The sequence below is a fragment of the Manacus vitellinus genome, unplaced genomic scaffold (genome assembly GCF_001715985.3).
Source record: "Manacus vitellinus isolate BGI_N305 unplaced genomic scaffold, ASM171598v3 scaffold_45_pilon, whole genome shotgun sequence".
In the NCBI taxonomy this organism is placed as follows: domain Eukaryota; kingdom Metazoa; phylum Chordata; class Aves; order Passeriformes; family Pipridae; genus Manacus; species Manacus vitellinus.
The window spans coordinates 3,869,370-3,890,976 of NW_021940571.1; the positions used below are offsets into that span (position 1 = coordinate 3,869,370).

General features: G+C 44.0%; 1 protein-coding gene across 1 annotated transcript in view; it reads left to right on the forward strand.

The window, feature by feature from the left end:
- The window catches only part of LOC103763290 (multiple epidermal growth factor-like domains protein 6), a 186,532-nt gene that overhangs the window by 129,449 nt on the left and 35,476 nt on the right, over window positions 1-21,607 (forward strand). The window contains exons 8-20 of the mRNA XM_029962323.1: window positions 2,772-2,894; window positions 5,445-5,567; window positions 8,111-8,248; window positions 10,143-10,265; window positions 11,133-11,255; window positions 12,200-12,358; window positions 14,742-14,873; window positions 16,937-17,065; window positions 17,293-17,421; window positions 18,545-18,679; window positions 19,651-19,785; window positions 20,228-20,353; window positions 21,377-21,508. Of these exons, the coding sequence (XP_029818183.1) occupies window positions 2,772-2,894; window positions 5,445-5,567; window positions 8,111-8,248; window positions 10,143-10,265; window positions 11,133-11,255; window positions 12,200-12,358; window positions 14,742-14,873; window positions 16,937-17,065; window positions 17,293-17,421; window positions 18,545-18,679; window positions 19,651-19,785; window positions 20,228-20,353; window positions 21,377-21,508 (1,707 nt within the window). The remainder of the gene's footprint in view (window positions 1-2,771; window positions 2,895-5,444; window positions 5,568-8,110; window positions 8,249-10,142; window positions 10,266-11,132; window positions 11,256-12,199; window positions 12,359-14,741; window positions 14,874-16,936; window positions 17,066-17,292; window positions 17,422-18,544; window positions 18,680-19,650; window positions 19,786-20,227; window positions 20,354-21,376; window positions 21,509-21,607) is intronic.

Sequence of the window (21,607 nt, forward strand, 5' to 3'; positions counted from 1 at the left end):
TTGGATCGAGAAAGCTCAGCATCATGAGGGTATTTACCACAGCAGGGGTAGCTGCTCTGCAGGAGTGAATTCATGCCTGCAGACTCCTTGGGAGCTAATGCTGCACCCCATAGCCCTGAAAAGCCATAGAGAAACACTCAAGCCTAGCAATTTTAATCTTACCCACTTTAAGTTTTCCCCAGTGTAAAGTCATGATTACTGTGAACAAGGAAGTTAATTTGATAAGGCTCAATTCTCTTTCTTTATGTACTCTAGAGGTCATGGCAGGCAGGACTGGGGACCCTGTTCTTTGCAGTCTTGCAGTCAGTGAAGGTCTGGAAGGTCCACAGGACACGCAGGGCTCGTACTCACACTGCACCAAGAGCATTTGGTGCTGTCCCACGTCAGTGCAATCACCATGGCTTTCTCACACGAGGTTCCTGGATATCTGGGAGACCTCTTCTCTGGTGACACGTTGCCCAGAGAAACTGTGGATGCCCCATCCCTGGAAGTGTTCAAGGCCAGGTTGGATGGGGCTTTGAGCAACCTGGTCTAGCAGAAGGTGTCCCTCCCCGTGGTTCGGGGGTGGAATGAGATGAACTTAAAAGTTCCTTCCAACCCACAGCGTTTCGTGAATCTGTGTCCTGGGACATCTGGGAAATCAAATCAGTCCAGTAAATTTTTTTACCATAGTGTTTGACAGCTTGGATTAGATCTTCGTAGGATGGAGTCTGTTATCTACTGAAGATATTAAGTGGAAAAAAAGAGCAAAATGTGTAGGAAAAAGAACACTAATGAATCATTTTTAGCTTCTCCTGAAACCTGCCTATACCAGGAACAAATATGTCACTGAAAAGCAAGTCAATCAGTGATTGCCTTATGTCCTGAAGATCTTTCCTTTACAAACTTTTATCTCATCTAAGGACTTCCAAGGCTGCTATCTTTATTCAAATTACTATGTTTTACTACCATCTACCATATAATTTGTTGTTTGCCTGTTGTCATGTCACAGAGCATTACAAGTTTTACTCTCTGCTGTAATCATTCTCAAATTAAAGCTCTAGCTGCTCTGAAAACCTCTATAATATGCAGGTTTAACAGATGCTGTTTGATAGTGATTTCATTTAATTTACCCAAATAGAAAAAGAATCAGCAAATAACTCAATATTTCATATCAGCAAGGAGTGAGTTCTTGCTTGAAGCTAAATCCTTTGTAGAGTGCAAATTGTCAAGCTGCAGAGCCAAGTTGTCAGCCTTGAAAGTGTCATGTACGATGAAGTGCTGCTGTTCCTTGGAAACCTATTTGCAACCTATTGTGTCAGAAGTCCAATTTCAGTTCTACATCCCTAACAATGTTTTTGGTTTGTTGTTTTTTTTTTTTTATTTATTTATTTATTTAAATACTGTCAAGTCAAACTCAGCCTTGCAGACTGGAATGGTTGTGTTCTTGAGACGGTGACATGAGGGACTTTGAAGGTGTTCTGGGGCAACATCCTCCTTTGCCAAACTGTGGCACAAAATGCTACTTGGCTGTACAGAAAAGTGAAAATTGGAGGAAATGAAAAAAACCTATCCCATGTTTAAATGTATCTATAGAAAGCAGAGCTCTTTCCTATTCCCTTCTCTTGCATAGCTACATATATATATAGATAGCCACTGGAAGAGCAAAGCAGCAAGGTCTAGATCAAAGCTCTTTCAGGCCAGGGTTCCTCAAACCCTGACTCCACTGCCAGTGCTGTGGAACTGATGTTGATTTTCTCCCTGGGGCTCTGATAGAAGGTGGCTTTTACAGAGCTTGGGAAGGAGATGATGGGCTGGAGGCGAGTGAGGAATACTGGTCAAATGTCTCAAATCAGACAATAATTAGTAAAATGCTAAAACTGAATTAGAGCTTGAATTGTAAGGAAATAAGCATAAATTTTAGAAAGCTTCAATTGAATCTAAGCAGAACTATAGAGCACACATTTTAAAGGTGTCCTCCAAATTTACCTACAGTGTTATTCACCAGTATGTTGGTGTAACGAGTGCTCCAACCCAAAACCTCAGCCTAGTGCAGAATATCAGATCTCAACCCAAATCAGACCTGTCTAAACAGTCCTGGCAGGTCTATTTTGGTGTGTGCCAAGTCTTTACTTGGGCAGATACCTAGGTATGCTTCCAGCAGCTACATGTTCCAGAAATAAAACCAAAAAACACAGTGAAATCTTTGAACTGGAGACTTCTGTAGGCACTTTTTATAAAGTGTTTCTAAGTACTTACCCCTTAGAGTGGCTTATCCTTGAAAAAGTATGTTATTGTTCAAGAAAAGGGAAAAACCTTGATGTACAACATGAATGGCATATGTTTATAGACTGAAGGATGTCTTTGGGGGCTCTTCTTTCCTCTAGAGCCTTTTAAATATTCATTGTCTCATGGTGAACTGCACCACTGTGTGTGTTTATGGGTTCACACATATTGGAGTGCTAATTGCTGTTGTTTAGCAAACTCTTGAAATCTGTTCAGGTACAACAAAATAAGAATAAAATGTACTTTTTTTGTCCTACTTCCCATGTGTAATACAAGCTCAGTTTCCTGCTGTTTAAAGCATTGCTGCTGCTCTGTGAAAAATATTGTCCAGCAACAGAGGAAATAACATCCAGAAAAACAACAGCTTTACTATATACCAAAGTCTGTCAATTTTTTTTCCCCCAGTCTAATCTCTTACAGCTACTTCATTGTAACGATGGCAGGTAAGACCATTTTCAGGCAAAAAAGTGACCTTTCAGTTGACAGTGTGCTCTAATTGGTTTCAGCAATAGACCCCTGCACAAGTGGGAACGGAGGATGCTCACAAATCTGTCAAAACGCGGGAGGAATTGCAAAATGCGAGTGTCATCCAGGGCATTATCTTTCTGCAGACAAAAAGTCCTGTTTAGGTAAGAAACTATGGACTATTTATCGTGAAGAAAGTTATTAATCAGAGCTCACTGAGCTCTGGGTGGAGAGGAATGTGTTACACAAATATATGTGTGCATTTTGAATCAGCGTCTCTCTCTCTCTCTGTGATATTCACATCAGCCCACAGTCTTGAAGGACCATTTTGGTAATGAAAACTCCTCTGTGATCTCCTAAGTCATGCTTTCAAGCATCTGGATTTGTAGATGCTGTAGTGTTATTGTTGTAATGTTCCCTTTAAAATAATGTCCCAGATACAGCTCCTGGAAAATTGGTTCAAGTAACACTCTGAACCAGGTCACTGAAAACCTATTTAGAATTCAAAGGGCTTTTTAGCTGGAGAACTGTTTCCATATTAATGGAGAAACTACTGTGAAGGAAGAAATCCCGATGTGTAAGATTTCCAAAGAGAGTGGCTTAAAAAGTTGAAATCCAAAGTCCTGTATTTAGTCTGGGGTTCTCAAAAGGATCTATAGCATCTCTGACCCAAAATGTGTGGGGATTAGAGATCAAAATACCTGCTTTTCTCTTCCAATATGATTGAAAGCATTGGTGGACTTCATGGTGCACAGATTTTTAACAGCCAAGCCAGGATCAACATACATATTCAGATACTAATTTTAAACTCCTCCTTTTAAGAATTTGGTCAACATTTTACCAATATTTAAATTATTGTCTTGTATGAAGGGTGCTGGGTGCCTTGCAAAATACTTGCTTCCTACCCTGAGTATTTTATAGTGCCTGGAAGCCTTTGTATGAGTAGCAAGGCACACCTCAGCAATTGCCCTCTTACTGGAGTAGCTCATGAAGAAGTTACCGAAAAAAAAGTATTTTCAAGTAGTGTAGACACTTCACTGGTGATTATTAGATGGAAACAGCAGTGGATTTAACAGTAGGGTCAGCATGTTACTTGTTTTATCTCAGATACACATTGACAATTCCGTTAATTTATGTATAAACTAAAGCACTGAGTTAACTTGCAGTGTTATATATTGGAACAAATTTTCTCCCCAGCCTCATGGCAACAATCTTTTGAATCATTAAGCAGCATGTCTTGCCGTGGATATACAATTATTGGTTTTTTCCTCCTAGAAGTTATTCAATGTCTTTTGCAAAATTCAAGCTGGTACTTGACTCTCTGGAAGCCGAGCTGGAAGGACACAGAGGGCAACTGAAGTCTCATACTTTGGCTGCATTTCCAAGACAGGAAGAAACACATGCAGGATGGTGGCTGTTTACGGGTTTTCCAACCTTTTATTATTATTTTCGAAAAGAAGAAGAGAAAAGAATATTTACAGCACTGTCCAATGTACTCTACTTGCAAGCTGACAATTACAGAAAAAGGAGAAATAAGCCATTTTATTCTAAGCAGCAGCTGCTCACGGGGCTGCTTCAGAGAAGCTGTCATTTGTCCTGAAATTTTCATGAGCCCGTGTGTGGTGTTTGCACTGCCTGGGGCCTCTCTTTGCAAGGAGCCTGATTGCATTCATCAGGCTGCTTGTGTTCAACTACGAGGGGCCACGAGTACAGCACTGCTTACAGCACATGTGGAGGAAAAAAGCTCCTGGGAAGCAGTTTGCTGGGATAAAAGGTGAGGAGCTGCACACCAGACTGTTCCCTCCTGTGTGCGAGACACTGACCCAGGATTGGTGCAATAAATAATCTGCATTTTGCAAGGAAAATGTCAGAACAAGAAGGAGTAGGAGGTGGGTCAGGGGTTTGACATGTGTAATGCCACTCTTTGCACAGAGGTTGGTGTTTTGTGCAGCTGTGCAGTACTTAGTGTAAGTTTTTGCTTTGCTTTTTTTGCAGTAATTACTTCTTAAAAGTGTTTTTATGCTCCACTGAGGTTTTAGGAAGATGGACAACTTTGGTAATGTTTAAGTCCAAAACACAGACTAGTACATGTGAAGGTGAGGAACAGACTGTTTGACAGAGGACTGGGGGAAGAACAGCCTCTCCACCAACAGCTCTGCACCTTTTTCTTTTCTTACAAGTGGGGTGAAGCTCCTCTGGCTAGAGCAGCTGCAGGATTCAGGGATGTGACAGAGAAGTTCTGTCTCCATAATCCCTGCTGAAACCCAGCCACCATTTAACCCAGATCATTTGACATTCACAAAATAATCAACTATTTCCTGCTCCATTAATTTAAATATAATGGCATTGAGGACCTGGTGATAATTTCAGAGTAAGGACTTTCTTCTGTGTTCTTCATGTGGCATCTTTTGCCACTGCTCTTTTACAGGAATAATAAACAAGTTGCTTTGGCTGATACTGTAAATATAATGTTTGATGTTGTAGATACTCACTCTGAGAAGTTCAAGGTCAATGGTGTTTAGAAAAAAAAGATTGTTTTGGAGAATAATGTCACTTCAGTGTCTCTGGATTTGTCAGATGCTGCCCTTTGTAGACTCACATCAGGATGCCATTTTCAGCAGATGTTTGGACACACAGCCATGTCCACGTAGAGCAATAATATGCTTTATTTTAATATCCAAGTGAATGTCTTTGCCTTTCTCCCTGCTCTGCAGACATTGATGAGTGTGCAGAAGGCAGAGCCAGGTGTGCTCATCGTTGTGTGAACACTCTGGGATCCTTCACCTGTGCCTGCAATCCTGGCTTCGAGCTGGGGGCTGATGGAAAGCAGTGCTACCGTAAGTGACACCTGTACAGCTGCACGTTTCAGGCTGGTTTAGCTCCAAACTGCTATGCTTTGCTTTTAATTCAGTGAGATTAGCATTCCCAGCAAAATAAATGTATGCAAAAGCTCAAGCTTAATAGTATTTTCTCTATCTTCTGCTGCTGCTGGGTTTGCAGGGTGACACGTTCCTAAGCCTGTGTTCACAGACCTTAATTACTGCATTTCAAAGAGCAAATAGCCTGGTTGGTTTATCTTCAGAGTCTGGTGAATTCTACTGCAGAGCTACCAGAATATTGCTGCTCAATGCAATGCTTCCTGCCCTCCTCCTCCCAATTTTCTTTTATGCTGAGGCCGATGCAAGAGAAAATGAACACGATGTTCTGCTCTTGTCTTTATCTATCTGGGTTTGCTTATGTTTCTCATGAGTTTATTGACTCTATTAAGAGGATGCTTTTTTAAAAAGGAGAAAAAAGAAGAAGGATTGGGGATTAAAAAAATAGCTGAACATCTAAGATTTCCTAAACTAAAGTGATCCCTGTTGTCTTCTCTCACATACTTACCTCTTGCCAGGGGGGTTTCTTAATCAACACTACTTTTCTGGAAATGGGGATTGACTCCCAGCACTATTAGTTGATAGGTGATTCCTGGGCTGTCCTTGAGGGCAAATTTAGGTTAATAAAGGAGGTGATGTGGAAGAGTTGGGGTTATTATGGACCTAACATAAGCTCACTGGAATGCAGACAAAAGCATGACCTGTTTTAGCAAAGAGGTGGGCAAAGATCATTCAATCTAATAATACTGTGCAAGAGCTTTCAGCAGTGTTTCCTTAGGAAAATACAGTGCATGCCAGAGAATGAGTGCTTTATTTAAGAATGTGTGTGTAAGAAATACTTATTAAGGATGAAATTCAGTTTCAAAGCATTAGCATACATTAAAAACAAAACCGAATTATGTGAGAGACATCCTGGAGAGCTATTTCATAGGAGATGGGGAACTGTGAGTGGTACAATGGCAGAGGAAATGTGATTAATATATAGATATGAAATGTTCTATTATAGGCATAAAAAAGAGGTTTAGACCACTTAGATTTCATTGTGGTTTTCTGATAATATATTTTCTGGATGTTCAGCAGATCTCAAGGGATGGTGATTCTCTGTGCCTCATGAACAATATTGCAGAGCAAACAATAAAAATAAAAACATTCTGCATATATTTATGATCAGGATTATCCCAGTGTTTGAGCAATTTACAATCTTTGTTTATTCTTTCATTTCCCCAGTGGCTTGGGGAAGAGCTGTTATTCCAATTTTACTGATGAAGAACTGAGACAAAGTAAAGGATGAAGACTGTGTATAAAGTCAGATTCTGCATTTAATCGCTGGGTTTCCTAAATCCCAGCTTAACGTACTGGACAGGAGGCAGGATTTCTTATCCCTGGTGCACATAATCATCCTATGCATGAGATGTAGCCCTCAATATTTCTTCTCCTAATTTATACTCTCTTCCAGCTAGACTTGCATTTCTTGTTGGCAAGCAGGTTTCTCTCTGGGAGCACCAAGAGGGGTAAGACCAGACCCACAAATGTGTCTGGGGAAATTCTGTGCCAGAAATGAGCTGGGGCGTTTCTGGAACTACAGTGGTTTCTTTAGGAAGGATGTTTCTCGGTTCCCCTGCATAGCATGAGAAATTAATTCCTCTCTAAATAGCTCTGTAACAAGACAATCCAGCTAATCCTTCAAGAGAAACTTTATAATTGACCCCATAGTTTCTTTTCATCCTGAAGAAATCATCTGATGAAGTACCTGGGTGGGAATGAGGTGGCCAGATATTCCCTTTTCTCTATGAGGGTTCCTGCTGGACATGACCAGGATGTTGTGAGGACTGTCCAGCAGTGCAGGAGGGTGGGGGGATCTGTCAGGGTGAAGGGGGATGGCAGTGACATTGTACCACCAGCCTCTCTTAGCTGTAGGGGACAGAGTCTCAGCAGAAGAGCTGCTCCGTGCTGCTGGAAAGGACATCCAGGGGCCAAAACCTGCAGATTGTTCTGTGTTGTGGTTGGGTGCCCACTTCACCAGCAGGACTCTACTACGGAAGTTTTAATGCCTTTGTGTTTGGTGGATGTTTCAGCATCCAAGTCTTTGCCATTCCCATACAAATCTAGAAGCTGCTCTTTGGAAAGCATAAGCAGGCTGGGTTGAGATGGACCACCTGGGCTCCTCAGATGGTTCTTTTCCTCCTTTGGGGCAAGGATTGTGTCCAAACAAAGCATAAATCTGAGGAAACCTGTGGAGGCTCCTGTAGCAGGCAGGCTGCTGGAATGCTGAGCTGGCTTCACGTTGCTGAAGTCAAGTGAATCCACTGTTATGACACATGGAGACAAACACCCGGAGCTCAGTGACTCCAAAGCGTGCTCTTCTGGGGCGTGTGAGGGAGCTGAGTTTATGTTCCCTGCTGCAGCACTTGGCTCATGGCTGCTGTTTTACAGAAGGCTGATTCTCCAGTGACTCCCCCCCTGGGCTTGCTTTTTAACATCCTTTTGATTTATTTCTCTGCAAGGCATCGAGATGGAAATCGTCGATAGCTGCCAGGAGGGCAACGGAGGCTGCTCCCACCACTGCGAGCACACGGCCGCAGGGCCCCGCTGCTCCTGCGACAGCGGGTATCGCCTGGGCATGGATGGACAGACCTGCACGGGTAATCCAGGGAGGCAGGAGGTGGGGGGGGGGCTCTGCAAGGGTTGCTGTCACTCAAGGAAATACCTTCCCAGTCCTTCCCTTCTTCTGCAAGTGTTAATTAGTGTCGTCCTCTGGCGCTTCCTCGGCTCTGCTCCAGCTTGCCCTGCTCCGTGTGTTCACGAGGATTGTTCATTAACGAGGGGAAGGAGTTCTGCCTCCCTAATGGAAGATGACACTGGTGCATCACCAGTTGCCATGGCCATATCTCACTGTGTGCAACCCTGACTTGACTTGATTTTCCTTCCCTTCTCAGCCAGTGGCTGGGAAGAGGTTGGCTCTGGCTGGGAGCAGCGACACGGCTGCTCTGAAGTGCTTCATGCACAAACCTCACTTTGTGATATGGAGGTTGCTGTGTTTCCATGAGATTTACTCAGTGATGAGATTGCACTTCTGGCTGTGAGAAGTCTCACTTGGGAAGTGAAAGCAATATAGTTATTTTGGGTTTACTTCAAGAGAAGAGCTTAAAAATTCATGTTTTGCAGAGCAACCTCCTGCCCACATCCCAGCTCAGTGGCCTGCTGATGGGGGTTTCAGAGGGAAGCTGTTACTCCAGGCACAGAAAAAGAAGGGAGAGCACAAAGGAAGGGTCTGGCAAGGCTGAGGACGTGGAAAGTTGCTCTTAATAGCAAAAATCTCCTTTTTGTTGGATGTATGTTTTGTATTCCTGCACAAACAAGGAGCTGTTGGTGGACCCCAGAGCATCACCTGACATACTGCAGGGGAGCTCAGCTTGTGACGTTTCTGGAAAACACTGCATTCAAATAACCTGCATTAATCATTTTCACAGTGGCCTCCTCACCTCAATTGATTAATTACATTTTCTTTCTCCTGCTCGTGTTTCCTCATAAAGTTGGTGCTCCTTCCAAGGTTAATTGAGACACTGACCTCTCCCATCTGCAGCTGCTCAGCTGGGCAACCTTCAGAAGCATTTTGCAGACTCAGCATTGACAAGGTGGCCCTTGGATGGCCACTGAGCTGCTCAGGAGCCTGCCCGGGCTGACAGCAGCCAGGAGCCTGCAGTGCAAAGATAACAACTCAGTTCTTGTATCTAATCACCAGAACAGGGGAGTCAATGCTACCAACTTCTGGGTGGACACAGAGCAGGACGAGGCAACAGACAATTAGTTATCAAAACTGCAATTAGTTAACAAAGACTATAATTGCCCCTACCAGCTGCTGATGTCCAGTAAAATGCCTTGTTGGATCAGAGCATTGTTTCACTGTTAGTTTGCACTGAATAAGGCTAAATGTAAAGTCCAAGTGGTTAAATGTAGGTTACTGCTAAAGTGCAGGTATTTGAGGGCTGGTGGGTCCTAGCTGTTGTCTGTTTTCATAGAATCATAGAGTACCCTGAGTTGGAAGGGACCCACAAGGATCAAGTCCAACTCCTGGCCCTGCACAGGACACCCCAAGTGCCTGAAAGTGTCATCCAAACACTCTTTGAGCTCTGTCAGGCTTAGTGCTCTGGGGAGCCTGTTCCAGTGCCCAAACACCCTCTGGGTGAAGAACCTTTTCCTAATATCCAGCCTAAACCTCCCCTGACACAGTTCCAGCTGTTCCCTTGGGTCCTACTGCTGGTCACCAGCAAGACCAGCTGATGCTTTGTAAGTCACCTCGTGGCAGCTGAGACTTGTGGAGGAGATGCCTCTCCCTGGACATGGAGGGTGTTGGCTGCTATGGGAGAAGGTAGAAGACAGCTGCTGTCAGGATTCAGGATTCAAACAGTGCTTTGGGTGGGTGAAGGGAGAGGAAGACATAAAAAGATGTGCACTGAAGCACAGTAGCCATGAGCAGAACTGTGGCAGCAGCTCAGACTGTGTCCAAGGGCTGAATGTGCTGCCCTTTCCTTGCAGAGGTGGACGAGTGTGAGACTGGGGAGTCCTGCTGCTCCCAGTTCTGCATCAACTACGTGGGGGGCTATGAGTGTGCCTGCAAAGGGGGGTTCCAGCTCAACGCCGATGGCTGTGCCTGCGACGGTGAGTCATGGAATCATGGAATGGTTTGAGTTGGAAGGGGCTTAAAGATCGTCTCATTCCCACATCCCTGCCATGGGCAGGGACACCTTCAACAAGACCAGGTTGCTCCAAGCCCTGTCCAGCCTGGCCTTGATGGGAGCAGCAGGGACTTCCAGGGATGAGGCAGCCACAGTTTCTCTGGGCAACCTATGCCAGGGCCTCACCACCCTCACAGGGAAGAATTTTTTCCTAATATCCAATCTAATCCTGCCCTCTGTTAATTTAAAGCCATTCTCACTTGTTCTATATCATTCCATGCCCTTGTCAAAAGTCCTTTGATACCAGAGGCTAAATCTAACTAAGCACAACCAAGGGCAGAAGAAATGCTGTCAAAGCCCATTGCAGGGCTTTGTAGGCATTGCCCTAATGAGAGAATCGCTGACCCTCTGCCAGCTTTGCTGATAAGGTTTTACAAATGTGTAATTTCCTTTTTATGAGGCTGGAATACAGGAATAACCCAGCATTCAGCATGGCAAAGAGGGGATAGGAGAGATGAGCCAGCAGAGCGGAACTTTTCCTCCTCTCTCCACAGACACTGTATACTGATGTGTGTTAAAGACTCCTTCTACAAAAGAAGAGCCCTCAAAATAACTGAAGGATCAACTGGGCTTAACAGCTTAAAGCAGCTGTTTGCTCTTGAAACAAAAACATCCAAATAATCTGTTCCACGTTGCCCTAAAATGTTTTCATATCTCCAATACTAGTGAGAAACAGAGACCCAGAGTACAAAGAAAATTAGGTTTTCTTATGTGCAGAACAGTTTGTCCAATGCAACCAGGTACAGTGTGGTACTTGCTCCTAATCACCATTTCTATCTGGATTTCCTAGATGTGGATGAATGCCGTGTGGATAATGGCAACTGCGACCATTTCTGTGTTAATTCCCTGGGGTCGTACGAATGTGCCTGTAAGGAGGGGTACAGGCTCGGTGATAACAGATGGGCCTGTGTCGGTGAGTTCTTTTTATATCTTGAGGGCCATTAAGTATTTAAAATGTGATTTTGGAACTGGGATTTTCACAGATCCTGGGATTTTGGGAGCCCAACTGGAGCCATCTCTGAACGTGGCCAGGGTAGAGCTACGTGCGGTGAGTGGATCCAAGTTCATCCTCCAGTAATGGGTTTTGCCAAAGATTAATGGGAGATGAACACTTAAATACCCTGGACATGCTCAAAAACCTAATGCTCATGTTTTTTAAATAAATAGTGTTTTGACAGTTTTCTTTCACTGTTTGATGAAGTTTAACATCCTGTGGAAAAGAAAAGGTAGCCAGATTCTGCTTTGATCAACCACAGCAAGTTTTCCATTAGTCAATGGTGTGAGGCTGGATTTCTGCCAGTGTAACCAGTACAGAGTTTAGCTAAGCAACTCAGTTTTATAACCAAGTTTAACACCTGCTAAAGCTTGGGCAGAGTTTGATACTGCAACCAACACCAAAAAGAAAGCCAACTGATTTCTCGTCATTTTAAGACTCAAATTTTAGTGTTTCTGAAAATAAATTGCACAGCCAGCCTGACTCTCTATTTGTCATCTCCAAAACGAGCAAGAGTAATGACCTTCATTAACTAAAAATAATCTCAAACTTCAAGTGAGGAAAATTAATCTCTTCGTTTAATTTTTTTTTTTTTTAATTCGCCAGGACCAGAGTTTATTTCCAGAAGAAAGAAAAGGGAAAGATGGGGAGGTTCCCCTCTTCTCTCTTTTTTTTTTTTTTTTTTGAGTAGCAGAAACTCTGTAAGTCCAGGTGAGAAAATGACTTGGCTGTGACCGCTGGGCAAACTGAACAGGGGTGTCACTGGAAAACCTACCAATGTCATAGTAAAAAGAAAAAGATGTAAATGAGAGGAAAGCGCTGTGGGGGAAGACTGAGGTGCTGATGGTGTGTGTTTGTGTCAGCCCTAGGTGGGGAGGAGGCAGATGCAGAGGAGGCAGTGGGGTTCGCTGGTGCTCCGGGGCTGCAGTTCCGAGGTCCCCCCCAGCTCCTCCACTACGCGCTCGGGGCCCTGTACGAGGATGAAGACCCCCGAGGAGAGCTCACCCTGGTGCACAGGGTCGGTGAGTGCCCTGAGTGCTCTGAGCCACCACAGCAAACTGGGGGAACGGTCTCGGAAAGAGGATTTGGGGCGAGAGTTGTGCTGGGATGGCCGGGGTTGAGTGTCGGGATGGGCGTTAATCCTGCTTCTTGCCTCTCTCCGTGCCAGCAGGGATGAGGCTGTGTCCCATCCCAAATGGGACACGTTTGAGGAACTGGGAGGCTGCCTGGATGCAGTGGGGAGGGATACAGGGGGCTGCAGGGGGAAAGTGAGCAGCACAGCAAGCAAGGACTGGGAGGCTGCTTGGAAAACAGGGTATCTGCGCAGAGCCCCAGAGGCAACAGCCAGAGAGATCTCTTCATCCCGAGGGTGAGAGGATTGTGTGGGTTACTGAGTGTACAAAATCCCTTGGGAAACGCTCCCTTTCTCCTAGAGCTGGGAAAGGGAGTGTGGGGGCACCATATGTCCCTGTTTACAAACCCTTTTATAACAACTGGAGGACTTTTGTTTAAGATATTTGCATTTTTGTTTGTGGAACAAACAACCCTCTGAAGACTCAGGTGTCTTTTGATGTTTTGGACATGTTCTCCAGGAAAAGGACAGACCCATCCACATAGGTTGGCCAAGGGCTTGGCACCAGTGGTGATGAACAGCACAGGAGCACCCACTGTCACAGGAGTGGGTGCAGAGCAGCTTTGCAAACCCACCTGGGCTTTGCATGACTTCAGTCTTGCCACCTTAAAGTGGAAACTTCACCACTTAAAGACTATTATGAGGTGAAACCCCGTGTTTGCTTCGTGCTGAGTGCTGGTGGGTCACCAGGGACGAGTGAGATTTCTTGTTTTTCCTCTGTGTGTCCTGTGATTTTTATATAAGCCCTAATTACTCATCTGAGGACTGTACCCTACAGGCAAAAATCAGAAGCTGGTCTTGACTTTGATAAAAAATTAACTTGTTTTTATGAACAAAACTGTTAAGACCCCCCCCAAATCACACAGCATCCAGCCGGACTCAGCGACACCAATAACCAATTGGGAAACTGATAAATGAGATAACCACAGGCAAAATTATCAGGCCTAGAAACCACAATCAAATATTTATTGACCACTTTTTGCATGTTTTATTTATATTTAGCCACAGAAATTTGGGTCTTATCAGTCATAGCTGAGAAGCTGCACTTTTTCTAAGGCTGAGGCTTTGCAGCACACAGTGGTTTGTAGGAAAAGGTGATGGAGAAATAGAACTTTAAATGGTTTAGTAGATTCTTTTATCTCCCAGATAGTAATTTATTGCTTATACTTTCAGACATATTTTTTGAGCTGCTATCTGTATTACAAAAAGATCATGTTTTATCAATAAGCTGGTGTAAGTAATTAAATATTTTCTACAGCTTGAATGACTTTTTAATGTGGAAGCATAATGTTTTTAATGGTAATCTGTATTCTTCTGCTGAAATACGAATTTGTAACCTGTCCCAAGTGGGAGCACTGCGATTCTGAATGTCTCTGAAAGCTTGGGCATTTTTTCAGCTGCAGAAAAGGGAACTAAGAGTTGGGTGCTCAGACCTAGAGGAAATCTGTCTTCACACAGAAAATTGCTGGTGAAAAGCAACCAGCCTGTGACTTACTGGATGCTGTAATAAGCTGCCAGCTCACTTTCAGGTGCTGTTCAAAGTCTCCTTCCAAAAAGCCTCCAGCCACAGCCACAAAGCCTCAAAGGCAATAAAGTGACCATGTGGATGGGATCTTAATGCCACTGAGGTATTTTATCAAACAGTAACACAACACTTATTTTCTATGTTTTTCTCGATAGACCCCACAAAGAGAACATGAGGGTGCAAGAGAGAAAAGGAGAGTGGAGAAGGGGAGGGAGGAATGCATTTTCATATAAGGTTTCCTGTATAAACTAACTGCTTTTTTCATGTGCATGAAGAAAAAAGGAAGTGATAAATGTGTATTTTGTTTTGTTATCCTAGAATAACACTCAAACTATCCTGTTAAAAATATCAATGAACAATATTTAAATAGCACTACATCCACTTACTGCAGTAGAACAACAGAGTTAACCTAGCAAGGAGAGAAGGAGAATCTCTCCCAATAAATTCAATATTAAGCATTAGGTGCAAATTCACTTCTCTGAAGGCAAAATATTTGCTCTTAAGAAGTAGCTTGAAGTGCTCTTTGCTGGGGAATTACAGCATTTAAGGGAGTAAATTTCAACTAAACTCCCAGCTTCCCTTTTACTTAGAGTCAAAAATTCAAAGAGGAAAATTCAGGCATCTCCGTTTTGGACTGTCTTCTGCACTGCATCGGTGGCATTTGCAACCTAACAATAGGTAAGAGCTTGTGTGGAAGCATTTTATCTGGCTGCTCACTGAGCATTGTATGGGTTTTTTTTCATTTCAGTTTGCCTTGATAACACTTTCGGCCACGACTGCAGCCTGAGGTGTGAGGACTGTCTGAACGGGGGCCGGTGTGACAGCGACCACAGCGGCTGTGTTTGCCCCCCTGGCTGGACTGGAATTATCTGCAATGAGAGTGAGTACAGAGGGTTTGAGAAGTGGGCAATTGGTCCTCGTGCTGGGACACTGCAGGTAGGAAATAAGAATAACCTGTCGTACTTCTAATCTGCAAAGCTCTTTAAGGAACACATCAAAATTTTATTGTGTTGGGGCACAGTAAATAGAAATTGTAAGGGGTGCTGTGGGACACAATGCAAACCCTCAAAGAGTGAGGTCCTTGCCCTCCAGTACAGGACAGCATCATAACCCTCCTAAATATTTGGTTGCTGTTCATTCACTCTGCTGATAAAAACTGCCAAAGTTTGCTGGCCATGCTTCATTCCACAACTTGCCTCGATGACTTTCAGAAGTCTGTCCCAGCAGCTGGTGTGACAATCTGGGTGGACATGTACATTAAACTTCAGTTTTGCCATCATAGCATCCCAAGACATTGCCTTTATTCATTTTTTTTCCATTTTTTTCCTTATAATTGTTTTTATTATTAGCATCATATTCTTGGGACGACTATTTTTTCATATTGGAAATTGTGTTTTTCAGAATTCTCTTGCCAAGTCAGTGCCCTTTATAATAGCTTTCCACTCTTCTTATTCCTGCTTCCTGGCAGAAGATCTTTCTGATTCAGAAGTATGTGTCAAAACCAACTGGAAAGAGAGTGGTGATTTCTTGATTCGCTGTTTTTCATCTGCAGTTTGGCAAAACTTGTCTGTTGCTTGTCTGAGCAGATTTCCTGTGCTTTTGAGATGAGTTCCTTTGTTTCATGGTGTGTGATATGATGGCCCATCATACTCAGAAAGTCTGTGCTGTCACTGGTGAGACAAAGAGTCGATGAAAATTTATTACTTGACATCAGTAGACAGCAATCTTCAGGTTAATTGCCATCAAGATTGTTTATCAGGCGTCATCACAAGGACAGAAATATAGAAAACCCAGCAAGTGATTGAAACCAACAGTCTGCCCATAGTTATTTTGGGAGACTGATGGTGGGTTTGGTTTGTAAACACTGGGGACAGCTGAGAGAATAAGAATGGAGAGGATTAAAATGATGATTTCCAGCCTCCCTAGGACAGTTATCAATTAGCAAATATATCAAATTATCAAGTTAGTATATTTTTCTATTCCTGGTGCTCCGATGATTCAGGATAGATTATAAAATTCTCAAGGTAGAATATAAATTCTTTAGTTAATTTTATAAATAATAACTTTTTTGGTGTATATTTACAGTCAATATCCATTGGTGGAATTCACCTCTGGAATTTAAAGAACTTTAATAGGCCTGTGTTATTGAGCCAAACCCGTAGTCCAGCAAAATAGGCATTGATAGTGATGATACAATATTTAATGAATTAGCCATAAGTGATTGCTTTCAGTCTTTTCTCTTACTTTTTTAATATACAGCATAGTTCCTGGGTTCGGGGTAGGCTAAAACTGTTGAGAAAACTGCAACTAAATTTCTCTAATAATACACCAAAGAAGCTGAATGAAAATTGATGTGAAATGTCAACTTTCTTAATGTGCATTGATAAAATGTCAGTTAAGTCAGATGACTCCAGCAACTGTATTCACTCAGCCAGCTCAGGCTGCAAAAGTGGAGCGAGGCTTCATCTCACAGTTTGGTTTTGCTTTTGTGGCCCCATTGCTGCCTTGATCATCTGGGCAGTTTCAGAGACTGTGTTGGAAAAACACAGTGTTATTTTCATAATAGTATTTGGGAGAGGGGAAAAAAAATGTTTAAAATTTTTATCTCCAAATATTCAAAGCTGTGCTCTGATTTTTAAGCTCTGAACTTGACAGGCAGAGGTTTTGGAATTATGGGGAGGGAAGCACATGCAGGGGAAGGTTGGATACGTGATGTAGTACTTCACAAAGCTTGATTAATTCGGGTGTCCTTTGCAATGTTCTAGTAAATACCAGATAGATGCCCATTGCCTTACATAGAAAGAATATGACTCTGTTTAGAGCCCGCTGGACTAAAAGGACTCTCTCCTTGCTCAGTTTTCATGACTGAAATCTTATTTCGCTTTTTTTACAGCAAAGTGGAAGGATTTCTTAGTCTGCTCACCTTCCCTGCTCTCTCCACAGCTTGTCCCCCCGGGACCTACGGCAGAGGCTGTGCTGGTGTCTGCAAGTGCCAGAACGGAGGCTCCTGTGACCCCGGCACGGGGCAGTGCCGCTGCCTGCCCGGAGTGCACGGCCGGCTCTGCGAGGATGGTACGGCCCCATCCGTGCCTGGAGCATCTCCACTTCTTCCCCCCTTGTTTCTTTTTTTTTAAATAATGAGCAAAACAGTGCGTGAGAGAAAGCAAGTGGCTGGTGAGCTGCAGGTCAGCCACCGGCCAGCCTGGGCTTTCTGTAGCGCCAGCTAAAAGCAAACTGATTTGGAGCTGGGGTTTTAACCCTTGGCAGCTGATTCCTTGCTGTGTTTGTGCACTCCAAAGGTTGCCCGAAAGGTTTCTTTGGGAAGAACTGTAACAAGCCGTGCAACTGTGCCAACAAGGGCTACTGCCACAGACTCTATGGAGCCTGCCTGTGTGACCCCGGGCTCTACGGGCGCTTCTGCCACCTCAGTAAGTCCCCAGCATTTTTCAGATCTGCTTAATGCACGCATCACATAATAGTGTTGAAAGATTCCACATGGTATAAAGGAGGCTTGCAAAAAGGGAGGACAGTGACTTTTTACATAGGAAAGGTAATAGGACAAGGGGAAATGGTCTTAAGCTGAAGGATGGCAGATTTACATTAGACATTAAGAATAAATTTTTTACTACAAGAGTGATGACTGGCACAGGTTGCCCAAAGGAACTGTGGCTGCTCCATCCCTGGAAGTGTTCAAGGCCAGGTTGGACGGGGCTTGGAGCAACCTGGCCCAGTGGAAGGAGTCCCTGCCCATGGCAGGGGGTGGAACTAGATGGGCTTTATGTTCCCTCCCAACCCAAACCATTCTATCATTCTATGATAAAATGAGTGAGGCTTTGGGTTCTGCAATGGGCTGGGAGTAGCAGGACTTCGGACATGTGTCAGGAGGCCACAAAAACTTCATTAATCTTTTCCTCTAGCAATTAATCTTTGCCATAAGGACAGAGATTTACTGACACACAAAGGTGAGGACTACAGGTAGGGTTGGGTTGGGGTGGGCAGGTTAACATTAGGGTTACTGCCGAGGTTAGAGCCTGGTTGGAGCTGGTTAGGGACTGCCAGTGTGGTTGGAGTGGGAGCTGAGGAGCAGAGGCAGGATGAGGGCAAAATGTTAGATGGGAAAAAAAGAAGTAAACCAAAAACATTGCAAGTTTCATTGTACTTACAGGCTTTGTTTGTAAAATCTGTGCAAGACTGAAAATCTTCTGTGTTTTGTTTTATGTTTGTTTGTTTTTTTTAATGAAAACTTTTGTCTCGGAGCGCACCCAAATATTTTTTCATTCAGAAACTTAGTTAAGTTTGCTTTGAAACGTTTCTGGTTCTCGCATTCACATGCTGCTTGACATGAAATGAATCACTTAACACAGGAGTCATGTGAAGTCTGTTTTACCCACCCACACACGAGCAGGCGCTGCCACAGGAACGGGGATCGCGTTTGCTGGGAGCAAAGCGAGGGTTTTGCTTCTTGCAGCAGTGGCGTTCTGCAGCGGCGTGCAATTCCAAACAACTCCTGCATGATTGCAGAGCTAATGGCTCCTTTTCATCTGGCTGCAGCCTGTCCCAGGTGGGCCTTCGGAGCGGGCTGCTCGGAGGACTGTCAGTGTGTGAAGGAGCACACGCTGGAGTGCGACGCCAGGAACGGCTCCTGCACCTGCAAGCCTGGGTATCACGGCAAGAAGTGTCAGAGAGGTACCCTGGAAAGCCAGATTCCCCATCTCTGCTTATTCCTTTATCCCAGTAATTTCTCATTCTTCTGCCCATCTGTTTTGTTTGGCTGCTGTTACTAATATAGTCCTATTCTACTCATAATTTAGTGTGGGTTTTTTAGCCCTGATGGCACAGGGTCGCAGGGACATCAAGGGGAATACAGCTTAAGAATGCAGGAGTTTTAGCCTGATCAAATAGCAACAGAAATCCGGAACCCAAATTCTAATACAGCCCTAAATAATGAAGATTGTGGGAGTTTTCACTTTTGTTCTGTGCTTTTTCCACACAGACAGTAAATAAGTGGCAAACCCCGTGTTTTGTGGCAGCAGTGTGATTTGTAAATGGGTTCAGCAATGCTGCTTTTCCTTCAGATTTGCAGCCCTTTGAATTCAAACTTACTCTTTGTAGTTTTTGGGGGGTAGTTCAAAGAGAATTGTATTCCACATTCATGTTTGCATGTCTCAGTAGCCCTTTCCAGACAGCAGTGGAGTAAAGCAATAGGGTTTCTTCTCTGGGCAGACAGGAACATGACAGATTGATGGCACTGGTTCTGGGGGTTTAGTAGAGAACAATAGTGACAATATTTAATAATTTTAGCATTCTTGGTGATGGGGCTCAGTTCTGGCAGGGAGCATCCCTTGCCCAGCACTGGCTTTGCACCAAGGCAGAGAGCAGCAGAATGTACAGACATATAAGAGAATTCTGTAATGGCTGTAATTGAATATATCCTTAAGTATCCTAATTCAATAAGTTACAAGTTAATTATTCTACCACTCTGTTTCTGGCTTGTATATGAGCACAAACCTCTGTGAAATGTCCACGCAAATGTTTATTAAGTATTTATACTTTGTTATCACCACCTCTAAAACATACATTATGTTTTCTGATTTTAGTTCAGTTTTCTTAACTCTTCCTTTTTCTTATACATGTTCTCTGTCTACCTCCATTTCCAGAGTGCACACCTGGCTTTTATGGGGCTGGTTGCAAGCTGAGGTGCAACTGTCCTCCTGATATTTTGTGTGATCCTGAGACAGGAGTCTGCAAACATCCGTGTCCACCTGGGTTTCATGGAGAAAAATGCCATTTATGTAGGTACTCACTGCATGTTTCCCTGGGAGATGCACTTTGGATGGGAAAGAGTATTCAGGAAACTTATGTTCAGATATAGAAGTTGCAAATAAAAGGGCACATTTGTTGTTGATACGAGTTGGCAGTTCCCCACTGAAACTGAAGTGATATTTGGAGCCTGGCAAATGCTGTCTCTCTCTGCTCGCAAAGGTCGAGGAACAAGGCTGAGACCAGTTACTAAAACTAACATTTGTCCAGGTAACTGTAGCTGCTTTTAAAGCTTCAGGCACAGAATTTCCCACAGCTCTGTTGCAGTTAATTACAGACCACCAGTTGCTGAGACACTAATGCTAATATTGATCACTTTTACCAGGGCAGCTCAGTTAAAAATTGGTGGTGGTGGTGCCTCCTAATGTCTTCAAAATGCTTCCTAACCGGGTCTTTGGGTTTCTTTCGTCCTAGCTTGTCAGCCTGGGAGTTTTGGGGTGAGCTGCAGGCAGAGGTGCAACTGTGGAGGAGCACCATGTGATCCAAAGACAGGGCAGTGTGTTTGCCCAGCTGGGAAGACTGGTGCTACGTGTGAGCAAGGTGTGTTGCACCAGGGTGATGAGTGCCCTGCTTTGGAAGACATGATAAGATGTGCAATCACTCTGTCTCCCACCCAAACTGCTGCAGTGCAATGTGCTTCATTTGCAGAATGGATAATGGATCAGTCTTGGTGCAGAACAGGTGACATCCACTGCGTGGGATTGCTTGGAAAAGAGGGAGTGTGGCTCAGTTATCCTGCCCCATGTCTCTGCTCCAGTTAATAGCAGTGATTTGTATGTTGGGCTGGGTTTGTACAAGTTGGGCAGAGATGTTGGTGCATTGCAGCAGCTCGGAGTCCCAGAGCAGAGCTTGGGACTGTGCTGCCACAGGCACACAGGGTGTCTCAGTGGAGGGGCCTTGGCCAAAAACAGCTGTTGTTAAACCAGCAAGAACCTAGAATGGAGGAAGTAATTAAAAAGGACAATATTATTGTGGGTAATTAAGTAAAGGGATGTAAAAAGTCTCAGAGACACTGAACTACTGAGACGTGGGATGTACCCTGGCCACTCTCAAAGCTCTGGCTGTCACACACCTGAGGAGCATCTGCTGGACCCAGGTTGTGTCTCACTACTCCACAGAGCACAAAGGAGGTGGAGCAGTGGAGACCTGGGCTCCAACTCACATCCAGTCCCTCTGGGCTGTGTGACCAGCCAGACCCCCACCAGCCCAGCAAAAATACAACAGCAGCCCTTCCCTCCTGCAGATTACCATCCTCTGGAGATCTCCTTTGCTGAGTGCAATAATTAATTTTTCAGATACATCCAAATACTCCTGATATTACTGTGTCAGAAACCAAACTAATAAACAGACACACAGTGATGGAAGTTGGGAGAGAGCCTTTGGGTCTCTCTTTAGCTGAGTTCTCACATGCTGCAGTGTACTGTGACAGGGCTGTAGGTCTGTAGAGATAATATAACAATCCAACTCAATTTTACTGGTACTTTTAAATTCTTCTACAGAAATCTGTAATTGTCCTGTAGCAGAAAATGGCATTGGGGAAACCTCATGTATTTTTTTCCCTAGATTGCCCAGCTGGCTGGTGGGGACCAGACTGCCAGTCCTCCTGTGAACCCTGTGCCAATGGGGGACAGTGCAACAGAGAAACTGGAGCCTGTGACTGTCCCCCTGGCTACACTGGGGCATCCTGCTCTGACAGTAAGTCCTTGCATCAGCCTTCCCCATGAAAAGAAAGTCAGATTGAAAATTCACTTAATGATTTCTACCTTCTTGCTTTGTGAGATGCAACGTGCTCAT